Raw genomic sequence first — 23,712 nt, 5'->3', positions numbered from 1 at the left:
ATGTTCCAGCTCATAGACAGGGGCCTTAGCCCAGCCCCTCATTGCCCAGTTGAGGGAACTCCAAGCGCAAAGAAGCTAAATGAGCTGTTCCATGTTATGTAGTTGGCTGCTGGCAGAATCAGGCCGAGAACCCAGGTGTCCCAAGTCCCAGTTCAGCTTCTCTCTGTTGTGCCCTTGCCTTTCCCCATCCCTTTTGGTACTCATGTTTCCCCCATCCCTGTTGGTACTCATGCTTTGGCTAGAGGTGGGACCAAGTGAGCAGCAGGCAGCCTGCGTTCCCTCAGGGGAGGGGAGATTGTGTTAGCGTTTTCGAACACGTGAGACTATTAATAGAGCCGCACAGAAACTTAGAAACTAGTATCAAGTGAAACTCATACCCAGGAAGCGCCAAGACGGCTTTTCTAGTGCTGCTTCTGAGGGAAGTGGGTGACCTCTGGGGTTCAGATGTTGGCTGACCGAAGTCCTGACCCTATTACCGGTCCCTCCGTCCCCCTTCCCGCTGCAGGGCAACCTCCTCCTGACGGGCGACAAGGATCAGCTTGTGATGCTCTTGGACCAGATCAACAGCACCTTTGTTCGCTCCAACCCTAGCGTGCTCCAGGGTCTGCTTCGCATCATCCCATACCTGTCCTTTGGCGAGGTGGAGAAGATGCAGATCTTGGTGGAGCGCTTCAAGCCGTACTGCAGCTTTGACAAGTACGTGCTCGCATCTCGGCTACGGGAGGGTCCTCCCAACGCCCAGGCTCGTCCTGTGGCCTAGGGAAGACTTGTCTGAAGTTCTGTTAGGGTCGCGCACGCCTGTCTGGCCTTTAAGGGGTCCGTTGTAACTGGGGGCTCAGCGTACTGTTAAGTTGGCTAGGCAGAGACGGTAAAGAGGCTGGCGAGATGGGGCAGGGGTGTGACGGGAGGGAGAGAGTCACGGGTGCAAAAAGCGTGAAGACGCAAGAGAGCGTTGGGAGCGTGCGGCACACGGTGGGAAACGGGGAGTGGCGGGAACCGGATCGGCATCCTCGTGTCGTACTTGACCCTGTACACTGTTGAACGTCGTCAGCCGAGGGAGCACCACGGTACACGTTTGTCGTTCCCTTCACCCCCTGAGGCTCTGCTCTCTCCTGCAGGTACGATGAAGACCACAGTGGCGACGATAAAGTCTTCCTGGACTGCTTCTGCAAGATCGCAGCCGGCATCAAGAGCAGCAGCAACGGGCATCAGCTGAAGGACCTGATTCTCCAGAAGGGAATCACCCAGAGTGCGCTGGACTATATGCAGAAACACATTCCCAGTGCCAAGAAGTAAGAATCGGCTCTGTCAAAGCGACTGCTTTCCTTCCCTCTTCTGGGTCCTTTTCTCCTTCATCGTCGTGGCTTTAAGCTTCACGTATTCCCCCCTTGGCCCTCCTCGGAGTCTCCCTCCTCTTTTGGAAACCCTCAGGGTGACCACTCCGCCACCGCACAGCCCTTCGGGGCTGGGGAACAGGTGGCAGCTTGTTGCTTTCTATTTGGAATAGTGCTTTTTGTCTGGCTGCCCGGCCGAGCTAGGTGATCCTCTGTGATTGTTGATGGCCCCCTTGAAGGGTCACAGGTAAACAAGCCAGAACAGGTCAACAGCTGGTTTCCAGATAGGTTTTGCCCCTCTGGCCTGCTCATCTGCCTTCTTTTCCTTTGCAGTCTGGATGCTGACATCTGGAAAAAGTTCTTATCTCGCCCGGCCCTGCCATTTATCTTGAGGCTTCTTCGGGGGCTGGCTGTGCAGCACCCTGCCACCCAGGTGAGTGAGTGGCCAGCATGCTACTTAATTCTGGGGGCAGGGCGTGTACGGTGCCTTCACCTCTTCTCATCTGCCGTGACTGCCTCGATTAGCCTCAGGGTGTGACTTCTCCTAGCACGGAAGAGCCCCAGAGTATGGGGGACTCGGAGGTTATCTCGTTCAGCTCTGTGTGTGTGGAGAGGCGTAAGGTCTACTTGTGCTCTCCTCATTCGACTCCTTCTTACGTGGGGCTTTATTTTCTCGTGGGTCAGCGGAGCAGCAACCGGACGGAGGGTGTGGCTGGCCAGAGTTTAAAACAGTTTAATTTCTGGCTTTAGTCGTTTGGGTCTCTGGGGACATTTATAGTACCATCATCGCTGTTTTCTGTCCTGGTTCAGACAGCTAGAAACTTCGTTCTCAGAGAAACCCACCATTCCAGTCTGCTGCTCATCCTTGTTCTGTCCCCCCTGGGCTGGAATATCCGTTACCCCTCACAAATCCTGACTGGCCCAGACAGGTGGCCAGGCTGGAATTTTTCTAAATCAAGCTCTTCATTTTGAGGTAATTGTAGGTTTACATGCAGTTGTTAAATAATACAGAGAAATCCTACATACCCATTTCTCGATGGTAACCTTTTACAAAACCACATAGAGTATCACAATCAGGATATTGACATTGATGGAGTCAGGATCCAGGGGAGGTTTGTCATCACAGGGATCCCTCTTGTTGCCCTTTGGGAGCTCTGTCCACCTCGCCACTAACCACTGGCCACTACTGATCTCTCCGTGGCTGTAGTTTTGTCACTTGCAGGGTGTTCTGTAAATGGCGTCAGACAGCATGTAACCTTTTGGGGTTGGCTTTTTTCACTCCGCATAATCTTCTGGGGGATTCCCAGGTTGTGTGTATTGATAGTCTGTTCCTTTTTATTGCTCGGTGGTGGTCCATGGTGTGTGGGTTCCCCAGGTTGCTTAACCGTTCATCCGTTAAAGAACATCTGGGCTGTTTCCAGTTTGGGGATGTTACAAATAAAACTGCCGTAAACATTCACATGCAGTTGTTTTGTGTGTTAGTAGAACTCTTCATTCCTCTGGGATAAACGCCTAGGCATACACTTGCTGGGTACATAGCTGCATATTTAGTTTCAGTAGAAACTGCTGAGCTGTTTTCTAGAGTGCTGCACCCTTTTACATTCCCACCGGCAGTGCCTGAATGATCTTCCTCTGCATCCTCCTCACCACCCGGTGGTGACACTGGCTTTTAGTTGAGCCCCTCTGACAGGTGGACGGTGATAAGCTCCCTGTGATTTCAGTTTGCGCTTCCCTGATGGTTAGTGGTGCTGCGTGTCTTTCCATGTGCTTCGTCTGCGTGGCTTCAGCAGCCTGTCTGCTCGTATCTTTTGCCCGTCTTTTAATTGGATGTTTTTAGTGTTGAGTTTTGAGCGTCCTCAAGGGCTGGGTTTTCCCGTGTATAGTGTTCTGCATTGAATGTCATTCCACGCTCTCATCTGGTGATCTGTCCTCATAGCTCATCCCAAAAGTAGAGTAGCTTGGCTACAGGAGAGATTCTTCCCTGTGTCTCACCCCGGTCTCAGTGGTTTCAGACTTTTGTTCAGTTCACTAGAGATGGTCATAATTAGCACATCTTTGTGGAGGTCATTCTTCTTACAAAGGAGTCTTCACGTATATTGGTTTCTCTGTTCCTATAACGTGTGTCTTCTATGTGGGTGAACCCAGGAGTGCGGCTGTGATGTGGCCAAGCTCAGGTCAGGTGGTTTCCAGGCTTCTTTGTAGTTACTAAGTCGAATTACTTTCTTTAGACTAAGGCTTAATCTAGTTAGGAACGTGGCGTTCACACTTGAGGCCATTCTCTTCTTAGCAACACATTTTTTAAGCACCTGTTGTGTACCTGTGCTGTGCTAGACTGAGGTGACATTGGTAACCAAGGCGGTCATAGCCTGTGCTCTGGGAACTCACTATCTGGTGGAAGATAGTCACATTCATGTTGATAGCTGAATAGTGACATAAGTGTAGTGTGAAAGGGGCCAAAGGAAAGAAGATGCTTTTAGAAGAAAGTACAGCACCTGCCGAGGCTTAGAAGCCAAAGGATACTGGAATTGCACAGTGGGGGTGAGGCATGGTGCGAGCTGGTCCCGGTGCAGCATGGGTCCAGGGCACATTCTCCAAAGAGAGGAGTGTGCGTTTTCTCCAGAGGGCCATGCCCCCGGCCATGAATTGGCAGGAGAGGAGATGACAGACAGGAGAGACGATTGGCTTTTATCATACTCTAGGTAAGAGGTGATGACAGCTGAGCGGGCGCACCAGGTGGACAGCGGGTGGGTTCAGCAGCCGTCTGGGAGGCAGAGTGAATGGGATTTGGAGGTCAGTTGCCCGTGGCGGGTGAGGAAGCCGGACGAGTCAAGAACTCTGCTGTTTCTGGGTTGGGCGACAGATGAGTGATGGTGTCCTTGAAGGAGGTGAAGAACCCAAGGAGGTTCGAAGTGAGGTGCAGCGGGGGCATTATGTCAGGCTACTGCTGTTGTGCGTCTGCTCGCCCGATTAGAGTGTAACCCTCAGAAGGCCGGGTCTTTGTTCCCCTAGCACGTAAAGCACTGCTTCACACACGGATGCACGCACGCAGGCGCACAGCTCACACCCAGCGTGCGGAGGTCGGGGTACCTGTGCAGCAGTTCAGTAGGCAGCCGCACCGTGGGCTCAGCATTCAGGAGCACGAGACGTGAGCTGACCTGTAGCTTTGCTGACGGGCCAGTTTGAAGCGTACCTGCTCTGAGGACAGGTTTATGAGCCCGTGGGTGATCCCGGTTCAGTGCTGAGCTTTCATTTCATGTTGCAGGTCGGTTCTGTTGTTTTCCATGTATCGTTAAATCCGTACAGTAGCGGTGGACGTGGATGCACTTGTGCAGGGGGCGGGGGGCTGTGGGTGGCACGGCGCTCCTCCTCGGCTCACCTGGAGGGCTTTGTCGGGTCAGCCCTGCCTGCGTGTTCTGTCCTTCACCCGTGTTGACAGTGCAGTGTTGTGGTGCAGCGAATGCCGGCCTTCTCGAGCACGGGGGCTTCTCGGTCATATCTGTTCTCTAGACAAAGTGTCTTCTCATCCCCACTCCCACTCGGAGTCGCACCTCTCATACCCCTATGTTGAGGGAATCCTGGGCTCCCAGGTGTGGTGGACATGGGGCTTCTGGAGGAAGAACCGAACACAGTCGCTATGAATGTCACGGCCTGCTCTGCCCTGTGGTCACTGAGTCCACTACCCAGGCCTCTGCAGGTGCTGCTTCTCTAGGGCATCTTACCCGAGCCCCTTTCTTTCTCCCAGTGCTGGCCGCTTTACGTCCAATTATCTGTGACGAAGTTTTAATCCTCACCACAACCCTGACATTATCACCACTTTATAGGCCAGGGCACTGGAGCCAAAGAGCGTAGTGCCTGGTCAGAGGTCAGCGGCAGGGCCAAGCCCTCCTCCATTTGTCAGAATCTTTTGAAGCATGTGTTCGAAAGGTCTGATCGAAACTGAACAGATGACGTGAGTTTGCGTGCATTCTGCTGAATTTTCTCAATCTGTCAGCTCCTGGAGAGCATGCTGATTCACGTAATTGGAAGCATACATCTCTCTGGTCTCCACTTGGTAGGTTCTGATCGGAACGGACTCCATCACCAACCTACATAAACTGGAGCAGGTGTCCAGCGATGAGGGCATTGGGACCCTAGCAGAGAACCTGCTGGAGGCATTGCGGGAACACCCTGATGTAAACAAGAAGATCGATGCTGCCCGCAGGGAGACCCGCGCGGAGAAGAAGCGTATGGCCATGGCAATGAGGCAGAAGGCTCTGGGCACCCTGGGCATGACGGTAAAGCCACGTTCTGGGAGTCCCCACATTCTTGTCCACACTGTTGGGGAAGAGGCAGCCATGCTTCGGGACAGAGCTGGGCTGGTGAGGAGAAGGAGGGAGCTAGGTGCACCTTCCTGACAACCCCTCAGAGGTGTGACTGTTGTCCCACCGCCCAGATGGGGCTCCGAGGTTAAATGACATAACGAGTTCACGGAAACCATGAGAACGGGGATGATCACTCCTGCTCCCAGGGGATTTACTGCTTGCCAGGCACTGTGCTTAGTTAGGCACCTTGCTTGTAAGGTTTTATTTAAGCCCTTGTGTGACACAGTGAGGCTGATCTTACCATACCCTTTCTCTGGTTGGAGTAACAGAGGCTGAGAAGCACAGGAAATAGGCCAACGCTCATGCTTAATGAGGGGTTGACGAGAGTTTGAACCCACGTCGGTTGGACTTGATGGCCTGTGCTCTCCTTGCCCCGGGTCAGAAGCAGCGTAGTCTTAGGAAAGCCTTCTCCGAACCAGCCAAGCTTGGGTGTCAGCAGTTTTAAAACTCCCATGGGAACCGTGAAGTGAATCCTAACGCGACAGCCCTTGGCAGCTGGGACTTGGGATTGCCAGCACAAAGAAAGGGGGCTTTTTGGGTGGCAAGTGGCAGCTAGCCAGGCTTCCAGCTGGTTAGTCTCCTCTGCTTCAGTGGTTCCTGGAGGAAGAGAGTAGAAGAATCTTTACCCTTTACCCTTTACCCTTTACCCTTTACCCTTTACCCAGTCTTTACCCTCACTGGAAGCCACCTACAGAGGTGTCCTTTCTGTGACTTGTCCTTCCAGTGCCTGTGGAAGGGCAGCCCTGTTCCTGAGTGTCCCCAAGCTAGGTTGGGGGGCGGCGGGTGAAAATCCCCTTGTGACATGTCACTTGGGTTTCCCCTACAGACAAACGAGAAGGGCCAGGTCGTGACCAAGACGGCGCTCCTGAAGCAGATGGAGGAGCTAATTGAGGAGCCGGGTCTCACGTGCTGCATCTGCAGGGAGGGGTACAAGTTCCAGGTATAGCGCTCGCCCTGGGCTGGGTGCGCAGCCTGGCCCCTTGCTCCCGTGGCGTCCTTCTCCCGCCGGCCTTTTTGTTCTTAGATGGGCCGAGGTTGAGGCGTGTCTCGGGGCCAGCTGCCTCTCTAAAGGGAGGAAGGCAGACTGATCTGAACACGAGGCTTCATCATCACTGCCACCCCCCCCCCCCGCCCCCAGCATCACCACCCGTTGGATTCTTTCTATGTGCCAGTCCTTGTGCCCAGAGCTTTATGTAAACGGGTAATTCTGTTTTTAAACCTACAAAACAAAGCAAAACAAGGGTCACGTGGCAGAGCCAAAACTGTAGCCCATGCTTCTCTGACTCCAGACCTGGGGCTTTTAAAAGCACATCGTGCTGCTTTTAAGCAGGATACCTGGGGAGGAGCTCAGGACCTCTATCCAACTAGATTTACGACGGACAGGAACAGGACAGCATGGGACCTGCTTGTTCCCCTAAAGGCCTACACGGCGTCCTCTTCCCCTCCAGCTTGAGTGTCCTGCTGAGCGTCCACGCCACTGAAGGGCCACAAGCCTTGTAGGTCCTGCTGTGGCACAGGCTGCTGGGAACTGCTTGATAAGTTTTATAAAGCAGGGGACTTAGCAGGAAGGCACTTTATTCTTCCTTTTGAGATAAATGAAGCAAAAAGGGAAGGATGTCAGTTTAGGCTTCTGTGTTAGCCTTTCCGTCTGCACGGCATCTGCTTTATTTTGGTCGTTCCCCACATTTCTCATCTCACTGGGACTGTGCCCAGCCGAGTGCTTAGCCGAGAGACCAAGGTGCTGACCATCCCCCCTCCTTGAGTGCATTCCTTCCTGGGAGGGGAGGTCCTCGGCTCCCCTCTCTTCGGCTTCGCCTCCTCCCAGAGCCTGCCTTGGACTTCGCCTCACCGCTCCTCCTTTTCATGGTGTCTTTGCAGCCCACAAAAGTCCTGGGCATCTATACCTTCACCAAGCGGGTAGCCTTGGAAGAGATGGAGAATAAGCCCCGGAAACAGCAGGGCTACAGCACCGTGTCCCACTTCAACATCGTGCACTACGACTGCCACCTGGCTGCCGTCAGGTAGGCCCTAGCTCCTGCAGAGTGGCTCCTCAGCCAGGCCTGTGTCCCTTCAGAGCAGTGGACACCTTGCCCAAGGCCCTGTGCCGGGAGCGGGGAGGGTGCCGACCCTGAAGTTTTCATCTCCGGGGATTAGGGTGTCTGACGTCAAACCACACAGGCCAAGAGCCATTTGTGCCGTGTAATTAAGAAATCCATTTGGCATTTGGCCTAAGGCTGGAGAAAGCAACCTTGCTTCCCGGAAGCAGCGAAGCTGGCATTTACCATATTATGACACAAAGGGCTAATTCTCTCTGGAGTCAGGTGCATGGGCTAACTTCTTTCCCTAGTGTTAGCAAACTCTGCTCCGCCCCCACGTGCCCAGGTGCCTGGTTGCCAAATCAGTTCCAGTGGTCACTTGTCCCTGCTCTTCTCCCAATCCAGGCTGGCTCGTGGCCGGGAAGAGTGGGAAAGCGCAGCCCTTCAGAACGCCAACACTAAGTGCAATGGTCTCCTTCCTGTCTGGGGGCCCCACGTCCCTGAATCAGCTTTTGCCACCTGCTTGGCAAGGTGAGTGTTGAGCAGTGTGAATGGTACGGAAGACAGGGTTCCCAGGAGATGGGGGAAAATCAGTGATCAGCTTGGCCCGAAGGCCTGTGACTGTCGTTGAGAACCCTGGTCCCTTCCTTTCAGTGCTGGCAGGGAAGCTATCTGGAACAGGGAGGAACTCGGCTGCAAGAAACCGGCACCCTCAGCATCTGGTGCACCACATGGAATTTCTAGTTAGTTGCTACCTCTTCTCCCTTGTTGATCTCAGGGCATAAGACACACCACCCTGACTTTGTCCTTAAAGCCAAAATTTCCCCTATTTGTCTTCTGCAGTGTGTGCCTCTGAGATTTAAATAATGAAAATAGCTCAGTCCAGGGGGATTATCGGGCTCCTTTCAAGCCTCCCTTGTCCTAAAATCCAGACTAGAGTCACTAAGGCTTTGAGGAGGTCCTCGCTCTTGCTGCTGCTTGGTGGAGTGATGCCCCACCCCGAGTCCTATTGTAAAGCTGGGGGATGGAAAGGTACCTGGCAGTAATCAGGATGGGCAGCATATTAAAATGCCTACCACGTGCTCTTACACGCATTCTCTGGTTGAGGAATTTGAGGCAGAGAGGTTGAGTAAATACCTGAGGTCACATAGAGCCCAGGCTGATAGTAGCACGTATTGACATAGAAAAATATCTTTCAGGGGCACCTGGGTGGCTCAGTAGGTTGAGCATCCGACTCTTGATTGCAGCTCAGGTCATCATCTCATGGTTCATGGTTCATGGGATTGAGCCCTGCATTGGGCTCCATGCCATGGAGCCTGCTTGGGATTCTCTCTCCATCTCCCTCTGCCCCTCCTGCACTTGCGTACGCGTGCAAGCTCTCTCTGAAATACACGTTTCTTAAAATAGAAAAATACGGGGTGCCTGGGTGGCTCAGTTGGTTAAGCGTACGACTTCAGCTCAGGTCGTGATCTCACAGTTCGTGGGTTCGAGCCCCGCATTGGGCTCTATGCTGACAGCTCAGAGCCTGGAGTCTGCTTCGGATGCCATGTTTCCCTCTCTCTCTCCTCCTATCCTGCTCATGCTCTGTCTCTCTCTCTCTCTCTCGAAAGTAAACATTAAAAAAATATAGAAAAATACTTTTCATTTGGAGGTTAAAGAAAAAATTCTTATGAATAGATCACCTTGTAAGAATGAATACTTTCCACGTTTCTTCTTCTAAAGTGTGCTAGGTTTGGCTGTGATACGTTCTGTGACATTTGTCTCTCAGGAAATAGGGCCCCCAGAACTAGCGAGGTCTTCTCAAAGCTTGGAGGGCATCACATTCAGTCATAGCAGAAAAGGAGTTGTCATCTGCTCCGGTCTTCCTACGGGCCACAGTTCATGTCCTCAGCCGTCCCCTTCGTTCCTCAATCTGCTTATGTGACCTTTGCAGCCATCGGGCCGGGCTGTGCCGAGGGGGCTCTCCCTTCCAAACTGGGCTTTCCCTGGGGAGCTCGCTTTGCTCACAGCGTTCATTCTGCTTCCCCGCAGGCACAACACTTACCTCCAGGAGTGTACGGGCCAGCGGGAGCCCACGTACCAGCTCAACATCCATGACATGAAGCTGCTCTTCCTGCGCTTTGCCATGGAGCAGTCGTTCAGCGCGGACACCGGCGGGGGCGGCCGGGAGAGCAACATCCACCTGATCCCCTACATCGTCCACACTGTGCTTTACGTCCTGAACACGTCAGTATCTCGCTCCCCATGGGCGTCTGGCCGGCCCGCCCCGTGCCCCTCTGCCCAGCAAGGTGTCAACTTTTCTCTGTCTGCCCGAGTTAGTTCCAGGGCAGATGGCTGGCCTCAGGTAGCCTTTACCGAAGCACGCGTGTTCTGCGGCTTTCCGGAGTCACACAGAATAAGGTGACTTCCTTTCCAGAACGATTCCGTCTTCCCCGCGTGGGCAGTTGAAGGCTATGTCCTTGGACTGACGCTCCGCCCAGAGGGGAACCAGGAACTGGGAGAGGCCAGCCCACCAGAGAACCTCCTTAGCTTCTACTACGATGTTGCCTCCACTACCCATAAGACTCGGTGCTCTTGGGTGGGGAGGCCATGGATCAGAACCGCACATAGTCACTGTCAAGGGGACACAGGGTGTTACAGGGGAAGGTTTCATAACTGGGGGCTGCGGCAGAACCAAAGACCGTTTTCATAAATGGAAGACTGGACTTGGATCCTGGTTTCTCCCCCGGTGAGCAGTGCTTCTGGCACATTGAGGGTAGGAAGTGTCGAAGATTGGAAAAGTTGGCTGATAACCAGGAGGAGAGTGGGTTTGTATTTTTATCTGTGTGTACATCACGGAGCAGTTAGACTGATAGCTAAAAGTGTAATTTTAAAGAAGCAGTTAGGGTAGCAAATAGCATTCGTTCATACCAGCCCAGATGTTAAAAGCCAGTTAGAAGGTTTAGTAAACTTTGGCTCCTGGTTTGAACAGTTTTGTGCTTTTAGGCCCTGTTTTCCAACAAGAGTCTCCTACCTGCTTCGGGCAGGGAACTGGCCAGCTGTTGAAAGACTGGGTACGATCCGCCTAAGGCAGCTGCAGTCTGGGTTAGGCAACAGGACAGTCTGTCTCTTGTCCTTTCTGGCCTTCTGTCTTCACCAATGTTGTTTTCTCCTTCCCTCCCATTTCCCGGTGAGATAGAAGGCTGAGCTCCAGAGCGCAGGCCTCATCGTTAACAAGATGCACGGGCAGGTCTCTGTCAGGGCGTGACATCCTCTGCTAAACTGCTGAGACTCTCAGACACCCACATCATCGACGGCACAGATGTTCTCACTCTCCAGATCTCTGCAGGCCCCAGCAGTGCTAACTGCCGGTGTTTGTTCGGCCTTTGACAGAGCCGTTGGCTCTGCGGAGACCTGTCTCTTGGCAGCTGTGCGGCAGAGCGGACTGCCCCGCTCTCCGGCGGGGTGCGGGGTGCGCGGCGCCCAGAGAGGCAGCGTGACTCGCCCAGCCTAAGAGCCAGTGACCACAGGTGTCCTGCATTTCTCAGGGGCCACGTACTGGTAACTCAGGCTCGACCCCCTTGATCGGGGAGGGTGTTGGCTGTGTCATGGATGTGTCTTGGTCAGTTAGAGCCTCACGTGGAAGCTTCACGCACAGGCGCTGTTGCACAGCCATAGACTGCTCCCCCAGCTGGTCGCTTCACCTTGGCATGAGCCTGGTCACGTTTGTGTATACAGGCAAGTAGGTCATGCTGTGAGCCAGAGCAGAGTGGGGCAGGTCCTACGGTGGCAGAAAGCTTCTGACTCCCAGTTCTGGAAAGTCCAGTCGAGTACATCCATCTGTGCCATCCTTGTCCATTCTCAGCAGAAGGAAGCAAGGTGTCCTTGCACACGGCCCCCTTCTGCTTTCCCACAGTCCGGCATTTGCCGGTGCCGTCTGTAGGCCTGCTGGCTTGGACTGTCACGGCTTTTGGGGTTGTGTTTTGTTCTCCTCTGCACCCCCTCCCCCCCCCCCCCCAACCTTGGGATAAAGACAGGGCGGTAGGTGCTCTTGGCATGAGAGCACCACCCAGGTGATAGGGTCAGGGATATGCGGTCAGGAAGGCCTCCATTGGGGTCTCTGTGCCGCTCACCGAAGCTCTGTGGTGCTGGGCAAGGGCCTTTGCGTGGATCAAGAACGTGGGGGGCCAGCTTGGTAGCCAGACTGCCAGGGTTCAAAGCCTCATTCTTCCACTCCCCAGCATGCGATTGTGGGCAAGGTAGCTGTCTTCTCTGTTGTGTCCTCTTCTGTGAAATAGGTGTGGATCCGGTACCTGTGTCCTAGGGCCGTTGTCAGGATTAGGTGAGATGGTCCATTCGGGCTCCCAGAGCAGTGCCTGGTAGTAAAGTTCAGGACCATGTGCCCACAGTTTAGGCAGGAGAGAGAACAGGAAGCAGTGCTGTTCGAATGAAGGAGGAACACAGACACGTAAGGAAACCATGAGATACGGAGGGTGCAACACGGGAGCCAATGCAAACAGCCTAGCTCTGGGAACTACGTGGGGCAAGCGAGAACATGGGCTGGGTTGCAGTCAGGTTCTGAACACACATTGGCTCCCTCACTTACAGACTCACTGGCTTAGGGAAGGTCACTTCGCTTCTCTAGGCTTCAGATACCGTGGTAAGGAGGTGCTAGCTGTCACCTTCCAGAGTCGTTCGGTCACTTTGTTGGTGGAGTGTTTGTGACCTTGTCCTCCATATGCAGGGGGCTCAAGAGCCAGTAGGTGTTTGGAATCGTGTCAGAGCTGAGCTAGGAGTTGATGAGGGCAGGGAAAGTGCCACCAAGTAGGGCTTAGAAGGGAAGAAGCAGTCCTTGGGGAGGGGGTAGGAGGGCTACTTAAGAGTGGGTGGCCATGTTTCGTGATCCAAGCGTTCAAAAGCTTAAAAGAAGACGAGATGTTGACCAAACCTCCTCTCCTCTTACCACTGGTACCCTGCTTCTGCCCTGGTTTCATCGTGTCCCTTTTGTTCCAGAACCCGAGCAACTTCCCGAGAGGAGAAGAACCTCCAGGGCTTTCTGGAGCAGCCCAAGGAGAAGTGGGTGGAGAGTGCCTTTGAAGTGGACGGGCCCCACTATTTCACGGTCCTGGCCCTCCACATCCTGCCCCCTGAGAAGTGGAGAGCCACACGCGTGGAAATCCTGCGGAGGCTGCTGGTGACCTCTCAGGCCCGGGCAGTGGCTCCAGGGGGAGCCACCAGGTCAGTCTCTGCCTCAGGAAGTCCCGTCTTCTGGGCTGCCTGGTGCCTGGATTACATATTTCCCATTGTGTGTAAAAGCTGCTTTGCAGCTTGTGTGGTAAGTGAGGGCCTGCTCGTTTGACTCGGTCATTGACCCTGTCCCTTGTGGTGCCAAGAGTCTAGGCCCGATGGCCAGCAGGTGCCTTGGCCACCTGTGGGTCTCGTGTTCAGCCTCTGGAAAGGTGGAGTGAGGCTTGGGTCTGTGGAAGATTTCAGAGAAGCAGCCAACCAGGCGCAGGGTGAGACTACTGGTGAGGAGGATGAGGGCCAGCAGGGAGCTAGGGCAGGTGACTGGGTTTTCCCAGTCTTGCTGGCCTGGCCATAAACTGGGAAAGCTTCCGCATGGCTGCACTGGGGATTTTCTTTTCTGACCATGAAAAGCTCATTATCTCTCTCCCTGGTCACATTCCTGTGCTGTCTGCCCCACGTTCCACGAGCCTTTCTTCTGTTTCTCCTGTTTGTGTGGACACGTCCCAAAGAAGGAACGATCTTTCAAGGAAGGAAGCGTCTTTGTTCTCATGACCTTGTGCTGTGATTTGGGTCAGATGGGCAGCATCTTGAGAAAAACAGCTGTAAACAAGAAGCCCTTTGAGATGACCACAGGGTTGCCACACGTTGCGTGGACTCCACGGGACTCCTCTCTCGGCTCATGGTGGCCTGTGTGCTGTGTCTGCCTCCCCTGGGCTTGAGAAGTGTCAGCTTGCTTCTGGCACTCCAGGGAAATCTTCACTTCTGGAAGATCTGTTCTTGTCTGTCTGCCCTTGCTAGGATCCGAGGGAACATTTCCACATTTACAGGCTTTCAAGCCCCTGATAATGACAGACCAAGTGGTCACAGCCATGTTCCTGGATCGGCACCTGGTACCTGTTACCCCCACCAGCTCTGCTTTATCCGCGTTGCCAATCAAAGGCCCCTCCACCCTCAGAGAGACTAGGTCAGAGCTCTGCTATTGAGTCCTGCCAGTACTAGCTGCTCTGTGTAGAGTAGGAGGGGGTGAGTCTCGTTCAAGTTCCCACCTAACCCATGCCCCCTTTCAGACGTATCACTGTCCTGCGTTTCCCAGAGTCCAGAGCATTCATGCTGAGCTAGCCGCTAGAAATCAGAAGTTCGATCTGGAAGGTAGCGGTTGTTCGTAAGCCAGGCTCAGCCTCTCCCTGTGAGGGCGGCTGTCTGCTGGGCACTGGCCCTCAGTGGCAGCTGTGAGATTTGAACCCACAGGAGCCGTTTTGCTTTCAGTTAGGAGACCAGAACTCTCTGCTGTCCCAGGCAGTGGGGGAAAAGCCCATCCGTTCACAGCTCACTTGGGAAATCCAGCGTGAGCTGCCCTCACGGCTTGCCATTTTCTTTGTGGCAGTTTGCTCACCTTTATTAATTAGCCTTAAGTAATTAAGTTGGGCAGGTCGCTCGATTCCTGCTTACCAAAGCACAGCAGCCACCGAGTCTGGCGTGGGGTGGAGGCCTGAGTTGGAGCCCCTGAAACAGGCTGGGGGAGGTGCCGGGCGTGAGCCCCGTATTGGGACACTCTCTGAGGAGAGACTGTGCCGGAGGGACACTCAGAGGGCGTCGTTCTGGCGGTTGGGCGGTGTCCCTGGCAGCAGCAGGCTTTGTCCTGAGTCTGTGATGGGGTGGGAGGCAGTAGCCGATACAAAAATCTAGGAATTTGCACCGAGAGAAGTTGACCTCTTGTGCATGTTTTACATTCAGGAAGAAGGGTTCCTCTGCCAGGAACTTGTAAGTCGTTAGGCCTGGGACTTAGGCTTCCGTCCGAGCCCTATCTGGTGTCCTGTGGGCAGCAGGCAGAGTCACAGACGAGTGGGTGTCGCCCTTGCCCCCAGGTGGGCCTGGCGGCAGACCTCACTGTGGGCTGCCGAGTCCGCACGCAGGGCAGGTGGGAGACAGCGGGTGCCCTGGAGGATATGGGGGTGCAGGGAGGGAACGGGAAGAACATTGTAGCAAACAGAATTGTCTGACTTCATTTTGTTAATGAATTTACCTTTGTTGGGTGTACGTGTGGATGCCATCCCGGGCCCCACAGTTCCTTCTCTCTCTCTTTTTTTAACGTATGTTCATTTTGGAGAGACAGAACATGAGAGTGGGGAAGGGGCAGAGAGAGGGAGACACAGAATCCAAAGCAGGCTCCAGGCTCTGAGCTGTCAGTACAGAGCCCGACGCAGGGCTCGAACTCACGAACTGCCAGATTATGACCTGAGCCGAAGTCAGTTGCTCAACTGACTGAGCCCCCCAAGCCCCCCTCAGCCCCCGCCCCGCCATACAGTTCCTTCTTTTAAGGCCCATATGGGATGGTCTCACTTTATGATTCTTACCTACACACAGACATTTTATTTATTTATTAAAAAAAAAAATTTTTTTTTAATAAATGTTTTTATTTATTTTTGAGACAGAGAGAGACAGAGCATGAGCAGGGGAGTGGCAGAGAGAGAGGGAGACACAGAATCTGAAGCAGGCTCCAGGCTCTGAGCTGTCAGCACAGAGCCCGATGTGGGGCTTGAACTCACGGACCGTGAGATCATGACCTGAGCCGAAGTCGGACGCTCAACCGACTGAGCCCCCCAAGCCCCCCTCACCCCCCCACCCCGCCACACAGTTCCTTGTCTTAAGGCCCATATGGGACGGTCTCACTTTATGATTCTTACCTACACACAGACACTTTAATACTCAATTTTAGTTCCCTTAGTTACGGACTTTGTTCTACTGTGTTTTAAGACAGAATTTCTGTGACAAGGGTTCATCTAGCTTTTATTTACTGCAGATGTGAAGGCAGTTTGCAAACAAAACGTCTTGTAGATCTCGGACGGTAGAAGCTGAATCCTGTAGCAGAGGGGTGTCTGCCCTCTCTGCGTTTCATAGTGGCTTTACCACTGTGATCTAGTGTCCTCGCTCCTCAAGCCAGGAGTGCCTGCTGAGAGGGCAGAGGATGGTGTCCCAGACCGCCCCCGCTATTCCAGGAGCCTGCTGGCCTTGAATCCTGTGCTGAATCCTTAGGTTGGGTAGAGCTGGTCCTGGGCAGAGACCGGGACTGTGGCGGTGGCTCTGGGGCAGCCCAGGATTTAGGAGGTGGTGGTTGCATCTTCCATCCTGGATGTTACTGTTGCCCAGGGCCAGTTTTCCACCAGCTCGCCGTTTTGTTTTTTGGTTTTTTTTTTTTGTTTTTTTTAACACAGCCCGTGGTTAACAAATCCCTGTGTTTGGCTGGTTTAGTCTGCTGACTGTATTTGTGGAAATGGCTCCCAGCGGGAATGTCAAGGCTGAGGTAGAGCCCTGTTTCCCCTTCACGTATGAGGTCCTGGCAAGTCCGAGAGGTCGTGTGGGGCTCAACAGAGCAGGGATGCGCGGGCCTCCCTGGCATCTCTTCATGGCAGTGGCCTCTGGTTGCCACGTTGCACGTGGCGTTCCCCCTATTCTGATTCACCCTGATCCGGAAGAGAGTCAGTCCTAAGGATGAGTATTTCATGGATTATTTTATAGTAAGTAAACCCCTGGGTCCAGGCTTCAGAAGTTCTTGCCCACAGCTGCTTTTTCCCGAGAAGATAGGCAAGTAGCTGACGTGGAGAGGTGCGTAGATTCCTGGATCCTTGACTTGCTCTGCTCCACCCTGGCGTGTATCCCTCCAGCATCTTCACGGACATGCGATTTGATTTTCTTTTCCAGGCTGACCGACAAGGCAGTGAAGGACTACGCTGCTTATCGCTCTTCCCTTCTCTTTTGGGCCCTCGTCGATCTCATTTACAACATGTTTAAGGTAGGGAAGCCGTCGGAAGCTCGACTGCGTTCTGCAAGAGTTTGAAATTTTTGTGCTGCTGGCTCTGACCCCACGCAGCAGCGGGGCGGCTGCTCCCCCTCTGGCCTCTGCTGGGAAGCGAGCTGCCTCCCCTGCGGAAGGATTTCCACCGTCGCTTAGACCCTTTCACCTGCGACGTCCGTTTGTAGCCCAGGCCGCTCCTGTCACCTGGTCTCAGGCCTGCTGCAAACTCACTTCCCCAGGCAGACCTTCCCTCCTGAGTCACCCTCTGTTTGCCCTTGGTCCCTCCGTTTGGGTAAAGTCCTTTGCCTTGTGTGAGTGTGACCTACTCCAGCCTAGCTTCCAGTAGGGACACTGCTCTCTGCCTTGAGAGAGTCAGAGGGTTTGGGGATGGTTCCTTGTACAATCTGAATGAAGCGTGGTGAGATCCCCTTTTCCTGGGGAAATGCAGATGTGACACCCGCAGGGAGGAGTAGCGGTCTCGACTTGTAGCCTGTAAGTGACACGGTGCATAACAAAGGGGCTGCAGGAGGAATGACACGAGACTTTGTTGTTCCTGGAAGCGAAACACGTCCTCCAGGGGAACTTGGATGTAAACGGGAGGGCTGCTTTTTGGCATCGAGAAGGCCTGACTGACTCGAGGCATTAAGTAATCCACCCCCGGGCCTGTCTCCTGTCGGTTCTTGTAGAAGGTGCCTACCAGCAACACGGAGGGAGGCTGGTCCTGCTCTCTAGCGGAATACATCCGCCACAACGACATGCCCATCTACGAAGCTGCTGACAAAGCCCTGAAGACCTTCCAGGAGGAGTTCATGCCAGTGGAGACCTTCTCGGAGTTCCTCGATGCGGCTGGTCAGTGTCAGGATTTTCTCTCTCAAAAATCTCCTACAGCAAAACCCATGTCTGTCTTAGAGGGGCCGGTCTTAGCTTCCATCTTCATGGCAGAAGGAACACAAGCAAGAACCAGCCTGTCGGTCACTGCCAAACGGTCTGGGAGAGATAAGTAAACACCAGGCCACTGGGAGCAGGAACAGCAGCTGGGACATGTGGGGACTTACTGCGTCCCACGCCCTGTGCTGCTCAGTGGATACACGTGTTCGGGGTGGAACTGTGGTTACCCCCACTTCATAGGTGGGGTAACTGAGGCTGTGAAGACTAGACGAGTTTCCAGTGGGGCATACCTGGAAAATTGGTAGAGCCTCTAAAAAAAAAAAACAACCTGAAAAACATGGGGCACCTGGTGGCTCATTCAGTTGGTTAAGCGTCCAACTCTTGATCTCAGCTCAGGGCCTGATCCTGAGATCGAGACCTGATGTGTCAAGAAAACGTTCTCCCCAGATCCCACCATCAGGAGAAAGTCTCGACTAGTATTTTTTTTTCTCTGTCTTCACCCTCTGGGAGCCCCACTCTCAGGGGTCTCTAGCGACGCTCACACCGGGGGCTTCCGGTTTGACTGTGCTTTGCGGTGGCCTCGGCAGAAGCCGAGCACCGTCATGGACCTTTGTTGGCCCAGTGCTACCCCTGCTATCTGGTGGTCACACGTTGACATCACTCAGCTGAGCGTTTTTGTTAACTTGCAGCCTCGACGTTGTCCCTGAGCCACAGGCCTTCCCAGGAGCCATTCCTGCCCGAGAGCTGGTGGCCCGTGTATTTGTGTCCTCGGTGCCATGCTCTGGGGAGTGTGTGAGCAGAGGCTGTTGGTGGGGATGGAGGGTCTGAGCACGAGAGGAGGGGGTGGCAGGGGAAGGACGGTGTTCACCTCAGTTCATGGCGTCCCAGCCATCCTGCAGCTTGCAGCTTCGTCGCCAGCCTGAAGCAGGGGAGAGCGGGACCTGCTGGGCAGGGAGCCTCTGTAGCCTCACGCCGGGATCAGGTTTTTACGGCATGATTTTATTACTTCATTTAGACTGGCAGAAAATTTCAGAATACCAGACACACCCTGCTCAGATGCAAGGGCAAAACCACCTTCCAAAACCAACAAGGGGTGATTGGTACCAACCTTTCCCCCGTTAGCACGGATGCTGGGGAGAGGACTTGGGAGTGAATGTCGCCAGGACTCGGGCTTAACAGCTTGGCGGCTGTTAACTTTGAGCGCCCTGCTTGGGGGCCACAGAGCCCCTTCTGTGCACTCGCACATTCACACGTGGCCTTATTTAATCCCTACAGTGACCCAGGTAGGACTTGTTACTGTCCCCGTTTGATGGTTGCAGAAACGGAGCTCCCGAGCTTTGGCAGCTCGCTCGAGACCCTGGGACTAGTGGTTGGAACAAAGCCCAGCTGAGCCCAGGGCCCTGGTACTATGCTCTGTTCCTCGTGGCCCTTGGGGGCACTGGTGTTAGCTTTTCCTTGGCCCCGGCCCCTTCGAGAGTATGCTTCGTGCTGTGGACTCTCTCCCTCCAGAAGGCCCTTCTGCTTTGCACAGAGTTTCAGCAGACGAGAGGCTCCCCTGCGGTGGTTCGTGGACCTGGGTTAGAACCTCTGCCCTGGGGGTCGTAGGGTTGGTCTCTGCCACTTTAATGCCTTGGAACACACAGTGGCGCCTGGTTGCAGAACGTGACCAATTCCTCTTCCAGAACGAGAGTGCTTGCTCAGTGACTGCCTCCCCGTCATCGCCAGTGTGCCTGGGAGCAGCGTGTCGGAGCTTGTCGGGGCACATGGTGTTCTCTGCGTGGATGCGGCAGCCGTGACTCAGTGGGCTGGGGGCTGTGCGTGCCTGCGCCTAACCCATCCCTGCGTGCCCCTGTTTTCCAGGTCTGTTATCAGAAATCACTGATCCTGAGAGCTTCCTAAAGGACCTGTTGAACTCCATCCCCTGAACATCACACAGAAACTGCAGTTAGCAGAGACCGAAGCGAGCTTGCCTTCCATCCTCCGTGTTCTTCCCTCGTGTGCATCGATCCCCTCCCCCACGGGACGCGCGGCACCACTCCTCCCCCCCATGTCTTGGAGTGGCTTGGGGTTTTTAGGCTTCCTGTTCTGTCTTGTGTGTGTGGTGCACTAGCTATGAAGTTGTCTGTAACCCAAGCCGTGGAAGGGCCTGTGCGTACCTAGGCGCCACGCGCTGTCCTGGCCGACTCTGCACTCGCGTGTGCACATCTTGGCAAATAAACGAGTGACTGAGCACACACTGAAACAGAAGGTGTTGCCTGCTGCTTAAACCCACCCCGAGTGTCCCTGGCCAGACGCTGTCCTTGGCCGTGTGGCTCTTTCTGGCATGAGTGCAGGAAGACGGACGAATCCGCGTCGCCGTTCTTGTCAGTACTTAATGGAGCCCGTCCGCCTGGCCCATGAGCTGGGGCAGCACCTTTGAGTCTGAGCTTCCTGAAAGCAGACCCCTCGGCCTCCCTTAGTTTTTCGGCCTTACAAGCTGGAACCCAAAGACCGTGGAGCCAGTGACTGCAGACCTCGGCTGCAGGTGGGCTCAGTGGAGCAAGGGTGCTTGACGATCAGGCTAGCTGCGCGTCAGCGACCCCGTGGCGACTTCGCTTCAGGGTCGCTGTGTTAGGGGAGGGCCCGGGGCAGGCCTAGAGCCAGAGTAACGAGCAGCTTCCCTTTGCTGACCTTCCCTCTGCCGGTGTGAGTTTGTGTGTATGTGCGTGTGTTTCTAGTCTTCCCAGCAGCCCTGCAGGAGAGGGCCTGTGAACGGGCATCATTTGCCCAGGGCTGCCCCACCGGTAGCCACCGGAGCTGTGAGTCTGTGCCCCTGAAGCGCTGTCCTGCCCCGCGGTGGCAGCTGCCTTGAGGGCGCGAGACCCGCTTTCCCACGTTCGTGGGCAGTGGCCCCATTGCTGGCGAGGCAGCACGACTCGCAGGGGCCTCTCCCCAGACCCGGGCAGGGCTGCGCCAGACGTGGCCTCATGGGGAGGAAGAGCTTGGTGACAGCCATCTCCTTTGGTCGCCTGTGGGCTCTTCTGCCGACTGCTGCTCTGAAGACCGCCGCCTCTGTCTCGATGCCCAGCTTATGTGGCTCGTTCCTCAGGCCAGACCATTCGGGACAGGAGGTCCCCTCGGGCCCCTTTAGAAGACTTCCACATCCCTCCCTCAGAGTCTGACCGGGCGGCCACAGGCAGGCGGGAGTGTCCTGCTTGGGACTTCGCCAGAGAGACAGAGGCGATTTGTTGCAAGAGCACGGCTGGAGGCCCTGGCAGGCGAGAGCGTGTGTGTGTCCGGGTGCATGAGTGCACGTCGGTGTTGGTGCTGGGCAAGGGGCATTCTGGGGGGCTGACGGGCGTGTCAGGCTCTCTTCAGATCCCAGCCCTGCCGCCTTTCATGTCTCTGCAGCCTCACCTGTAAAATGGGCATATCAGCAACCGCGGGCCAGGGCGTTACCAGGTATACGTGGGCAGGTCTGTCTGCCACATGGGAAGGGAACGGCTGCTCCTGTTAACAAACTCGTTTTCAGTGTCCGTGATTTTGCCTTTCTCTTTAGCAAAACTTCATGTCTCAGCTGAGTTCCAAGTGTGTCTAGTGAAGGAGGATGAAGCACCTTGGACTCAGGGACACATGCTTCTCACGCTGACCGCAGCAAGGTCACGCCCTCTCAGACCCCTCGTCTCCCACGTGCCAGTGGTCTCCTGAGAGGCCATTCTAGGTACACGCTCGTGCACAGAATTGCTATTACATAACGTCCCAGCAGGGACGGATGGGAACAGCTTCGTCTGGGACGGCCAAGCCAGAAGGGAGAGTGGGGAGGGTGCCAGTGTAAACGGCCGGATTACACCTGCTTACCAGGTGTCGGGCTTGCTGTTTCGGCACCATCATAGGCTGAGCCACGTTTGCAGTGACACCGTAGGGCATCAGGAGTGTTGACAGGGCACTTTCACGAGCTTGTCCGTAGCCTGGTTCCTTCAGCCTACGGAGCTGGGGTCACCAAAGCACATTGCAAGGTGTCGTTTTATTTTCCTCTGCCCTTTTTGTATTTCTTGCAAAGGCCTCGGGGAATTTTGGCCCCAGCCCAAAAGCCTCAGCTTCTTGTTTTCACAGCCACAGCTTTCCTGGTGTCTGCACAGGCTACCTGCCGGTGACTGCCGCAGTCCCAGACAGGCTGCTGGCATGGTGACCGCATGGGTCTGTGACCGTCCCAGGGGGTGCCTGAGGCAGAGCTTGGGCCGGAGACAAAGCTAGTCTCAGAGAGAACCCTGCCTCCCCGGGCCCTTGCCCCATGACATCAGCGACATGGTGATGAGGGACACCAGGCAGAGAGCCACTCAGTCCCTTCCTATCCCGAGCCATTTTCTGGGTTCGTTGCTTCTTGGGCCTCTGTCTTTCTCAACTGGCAACCCCCTTTGGGGAATTCAGGGGATTCCAGAATGGCAAGGCCTGGTATTGGCTGCAATTTTTAAGCCCCTGAAGCCTGTGTTCAGCAATAAAGCTGGAGAAGGGATGTCGGCATCTTCCCTCCTGGGATTTCTAGAGCCCCTGGTGTCCTCAGTCTGTGTCCTGTCTCTCCTGGCAGCCAGCTTTCCCAGTTCAGTTCTGGGTTAGGGGCTAAATGGGAGGCTGGGTGGCCCCTTCCTGAGGCCCCCTCCCCTGACCCCGGTTATGTTCGCCGAGAACCAGGGCCTGGGCCGGGTCCTCTGCGTGTAATTCTCACGTGGACCTTACAAGTTAGGTCGTGTTCCCACCTTGCAGTTGAGGTAACTGCCCACTGGGATCAGGAGCTGCTGGGTGTGCGGGACTCCTGAGATGCGTCCACTGCCTTACTTGACTCGTCTGTGCGAGTCTTTTGTGTCCACCCGGCCCCATGCCCTGTGCTGAGGGCCTGGCGGTGTGTCCACAGTGTCCTTGTAGGGCCTGGGCTCCCCTGAGGGGTGCTAGACGGTAGCAGGTGAAGATGTCAGGGGAGGGGCGGTATGGGGCAGAGGGACTGTGATCACCACGCAGATTCCTAATGGGGCGGTCAGGTCAGGGCCCAACCTCCTCTAACCCGCCCACTTGTCACAGGCATCCTGTGGCCCTTCAGACCGCAGTGGGACACCTGGTGTGTGTTTGGCTCCCTGGCAGTTCCTGCTCTGGCCAGGCCAGCGCTTTTGGGTACTGGGGACCCGCTAGGTAGGAAGACTCACTCTGTTCTCTGGCTTCAGATACGCTCACCTGTCCCCAGCTGGCCACCTGTCCACACTGCTGCACCTTTGTCTCCGGAGCCTCCTCAGGGGTCTTTCTGCCCCTCCCCCCCGCAATCTGTTCCCTGAGCACCCCGACTCAGACTCTCCCAATTCACGCATTCACCGCTGCCATGGAACCGAGGCTTCTCCCCCAGCCGTCAGCCTCCCCTCCCATCCCTCCTCCTGCTGCTACTCTACACGTGCCCCTGCTGTCCTAGAGCACCGAGGGGACAGCAGGCAGGGGGGGCGAGGCTTCTCTAGGCCACCTCGACCCTCTTTCTGCCTCGAGACTGGTTTAGGGAGGCTCAGATGCAGAGGAAGGGAGCCGGGCAGCCTCGGGCTGTGAACGAGGACCGGCCTTCCCCAAGGGCTTCCTGGAAGCGGGCGCTTCGCCTGCCGTGCCTCAGTCAATCCCTATTGCCGTCTCGTGGCGGGTGGCACCCTTCTCCAGAAGGGAAACTGAGGTGCAGAGAGGCTAACAGCCTAGGTCCACCCTGCTGATGAGGACCCAGTTCTGGTTGGTTCCCAAGCCCCTTGGTTGCACTAATGCTGAGGGGGAGGTGCAGAGGAGGAAGAGGGTGTTCAGGGGTCTGGGGGTGTGACCCTCGCTCTCTCCTGTCCCCGAGGCTGGAGAGACTCCCCAGGCGTCTTTGCCTGCAGGTGCAGCTGCAGAGAGCGTCTCCCAAGACTACATGAGCTCTGAGCTCTCCATTCTCCATCAGCTGTGGGCAGTGTGGTGTCGTGGGGACATGCCAGGGCCCAGAGAGGGCCCAGCTCTGCTGCGTGCTGGCCACTCTCCTCTCAGAGTGAGCAGGAAATGAAGTGATGCGGTAGAAGGTGCTAGAACCTAGCGCGGGCCCG

At 55.2% G+C, this 23,712-nt stretch overlaps 1 protein-coding gene across 6 annotated transcripts in view; it reads left to right on the top strand.

Annotated features, from left to right (window-relative positions):
- UBR4 (ubiquitin protein ligase E3 component n-recognin 4) overlaps positions 1–19,885 on the top strand; it is a 134,826-nt gene extending 114,941 nt beyond the window's left edge. For all 6 annotated transcript variants that reach the window (XM_086715843.1, XM_086715844.1, XM_086715845.1 and 3 more), the window contains 12 exons: positions 506–696; positions 1,119–1,292; positions 1,668–1,767; positions 5,390–5,608; positions 6,522–6,635; positions 7,574–7,716; positions 8,137–8,262; positions 9,763–9,957; positions 12,724–12,948; positions 16,657–16,747; positions 17,437–17,599; positions 19,499–19,885. In XM_086715843.1, the coding sequence (XP_086571969.1) occupies positions 506–696; positions 1,119–1,292; positions 1,668–1,767; positions 5,390–5,608; positions 6,522–6,635; positions 7,574–7,716; positions 8,137–8,262; positions 9,763–9,957; positions 12,724–12,948; positions 16,657–16,747; positions 17,437–17,599; positions 19,499–19,563 (1,806 nt within the window). In that variant the 3' untranslated portion in view covers positions 19,564–19,885. The remainder of the gene's footprint in view (positions 1–505; positions 697–1,118; positions 1,293–1,667; positions 1,768–5,389; positions 5,609–6,521; positions 6,636–7,573; positions 7,717–8,136; positions 8,263–9,762; positions 9,958–12,723; positions 12,949–16,656; positions 16,748–17,436; positions 17,600–19,498) is intronic.
- Positions 19,886–23,712: the final 3,827 nt, after the last annotated feature.

This window comes from Puma concolor, chromosome C1 (assembly GCF_028749965.1).
Source record: "Puma concolor isolate L17-30 chromosome C1, mPumCon1.1.hap2, whole genome shotgun sequence".
NCBI lineage: Eukaryota > Metazoa > Chordata > Mammalia > Carnivora > Felidae > Puma > Puma concolor.
Note: the sequence above shows the minus strand (reverse complement) of the source record. Positions and strands in the feature narration are given on the sequence as shown.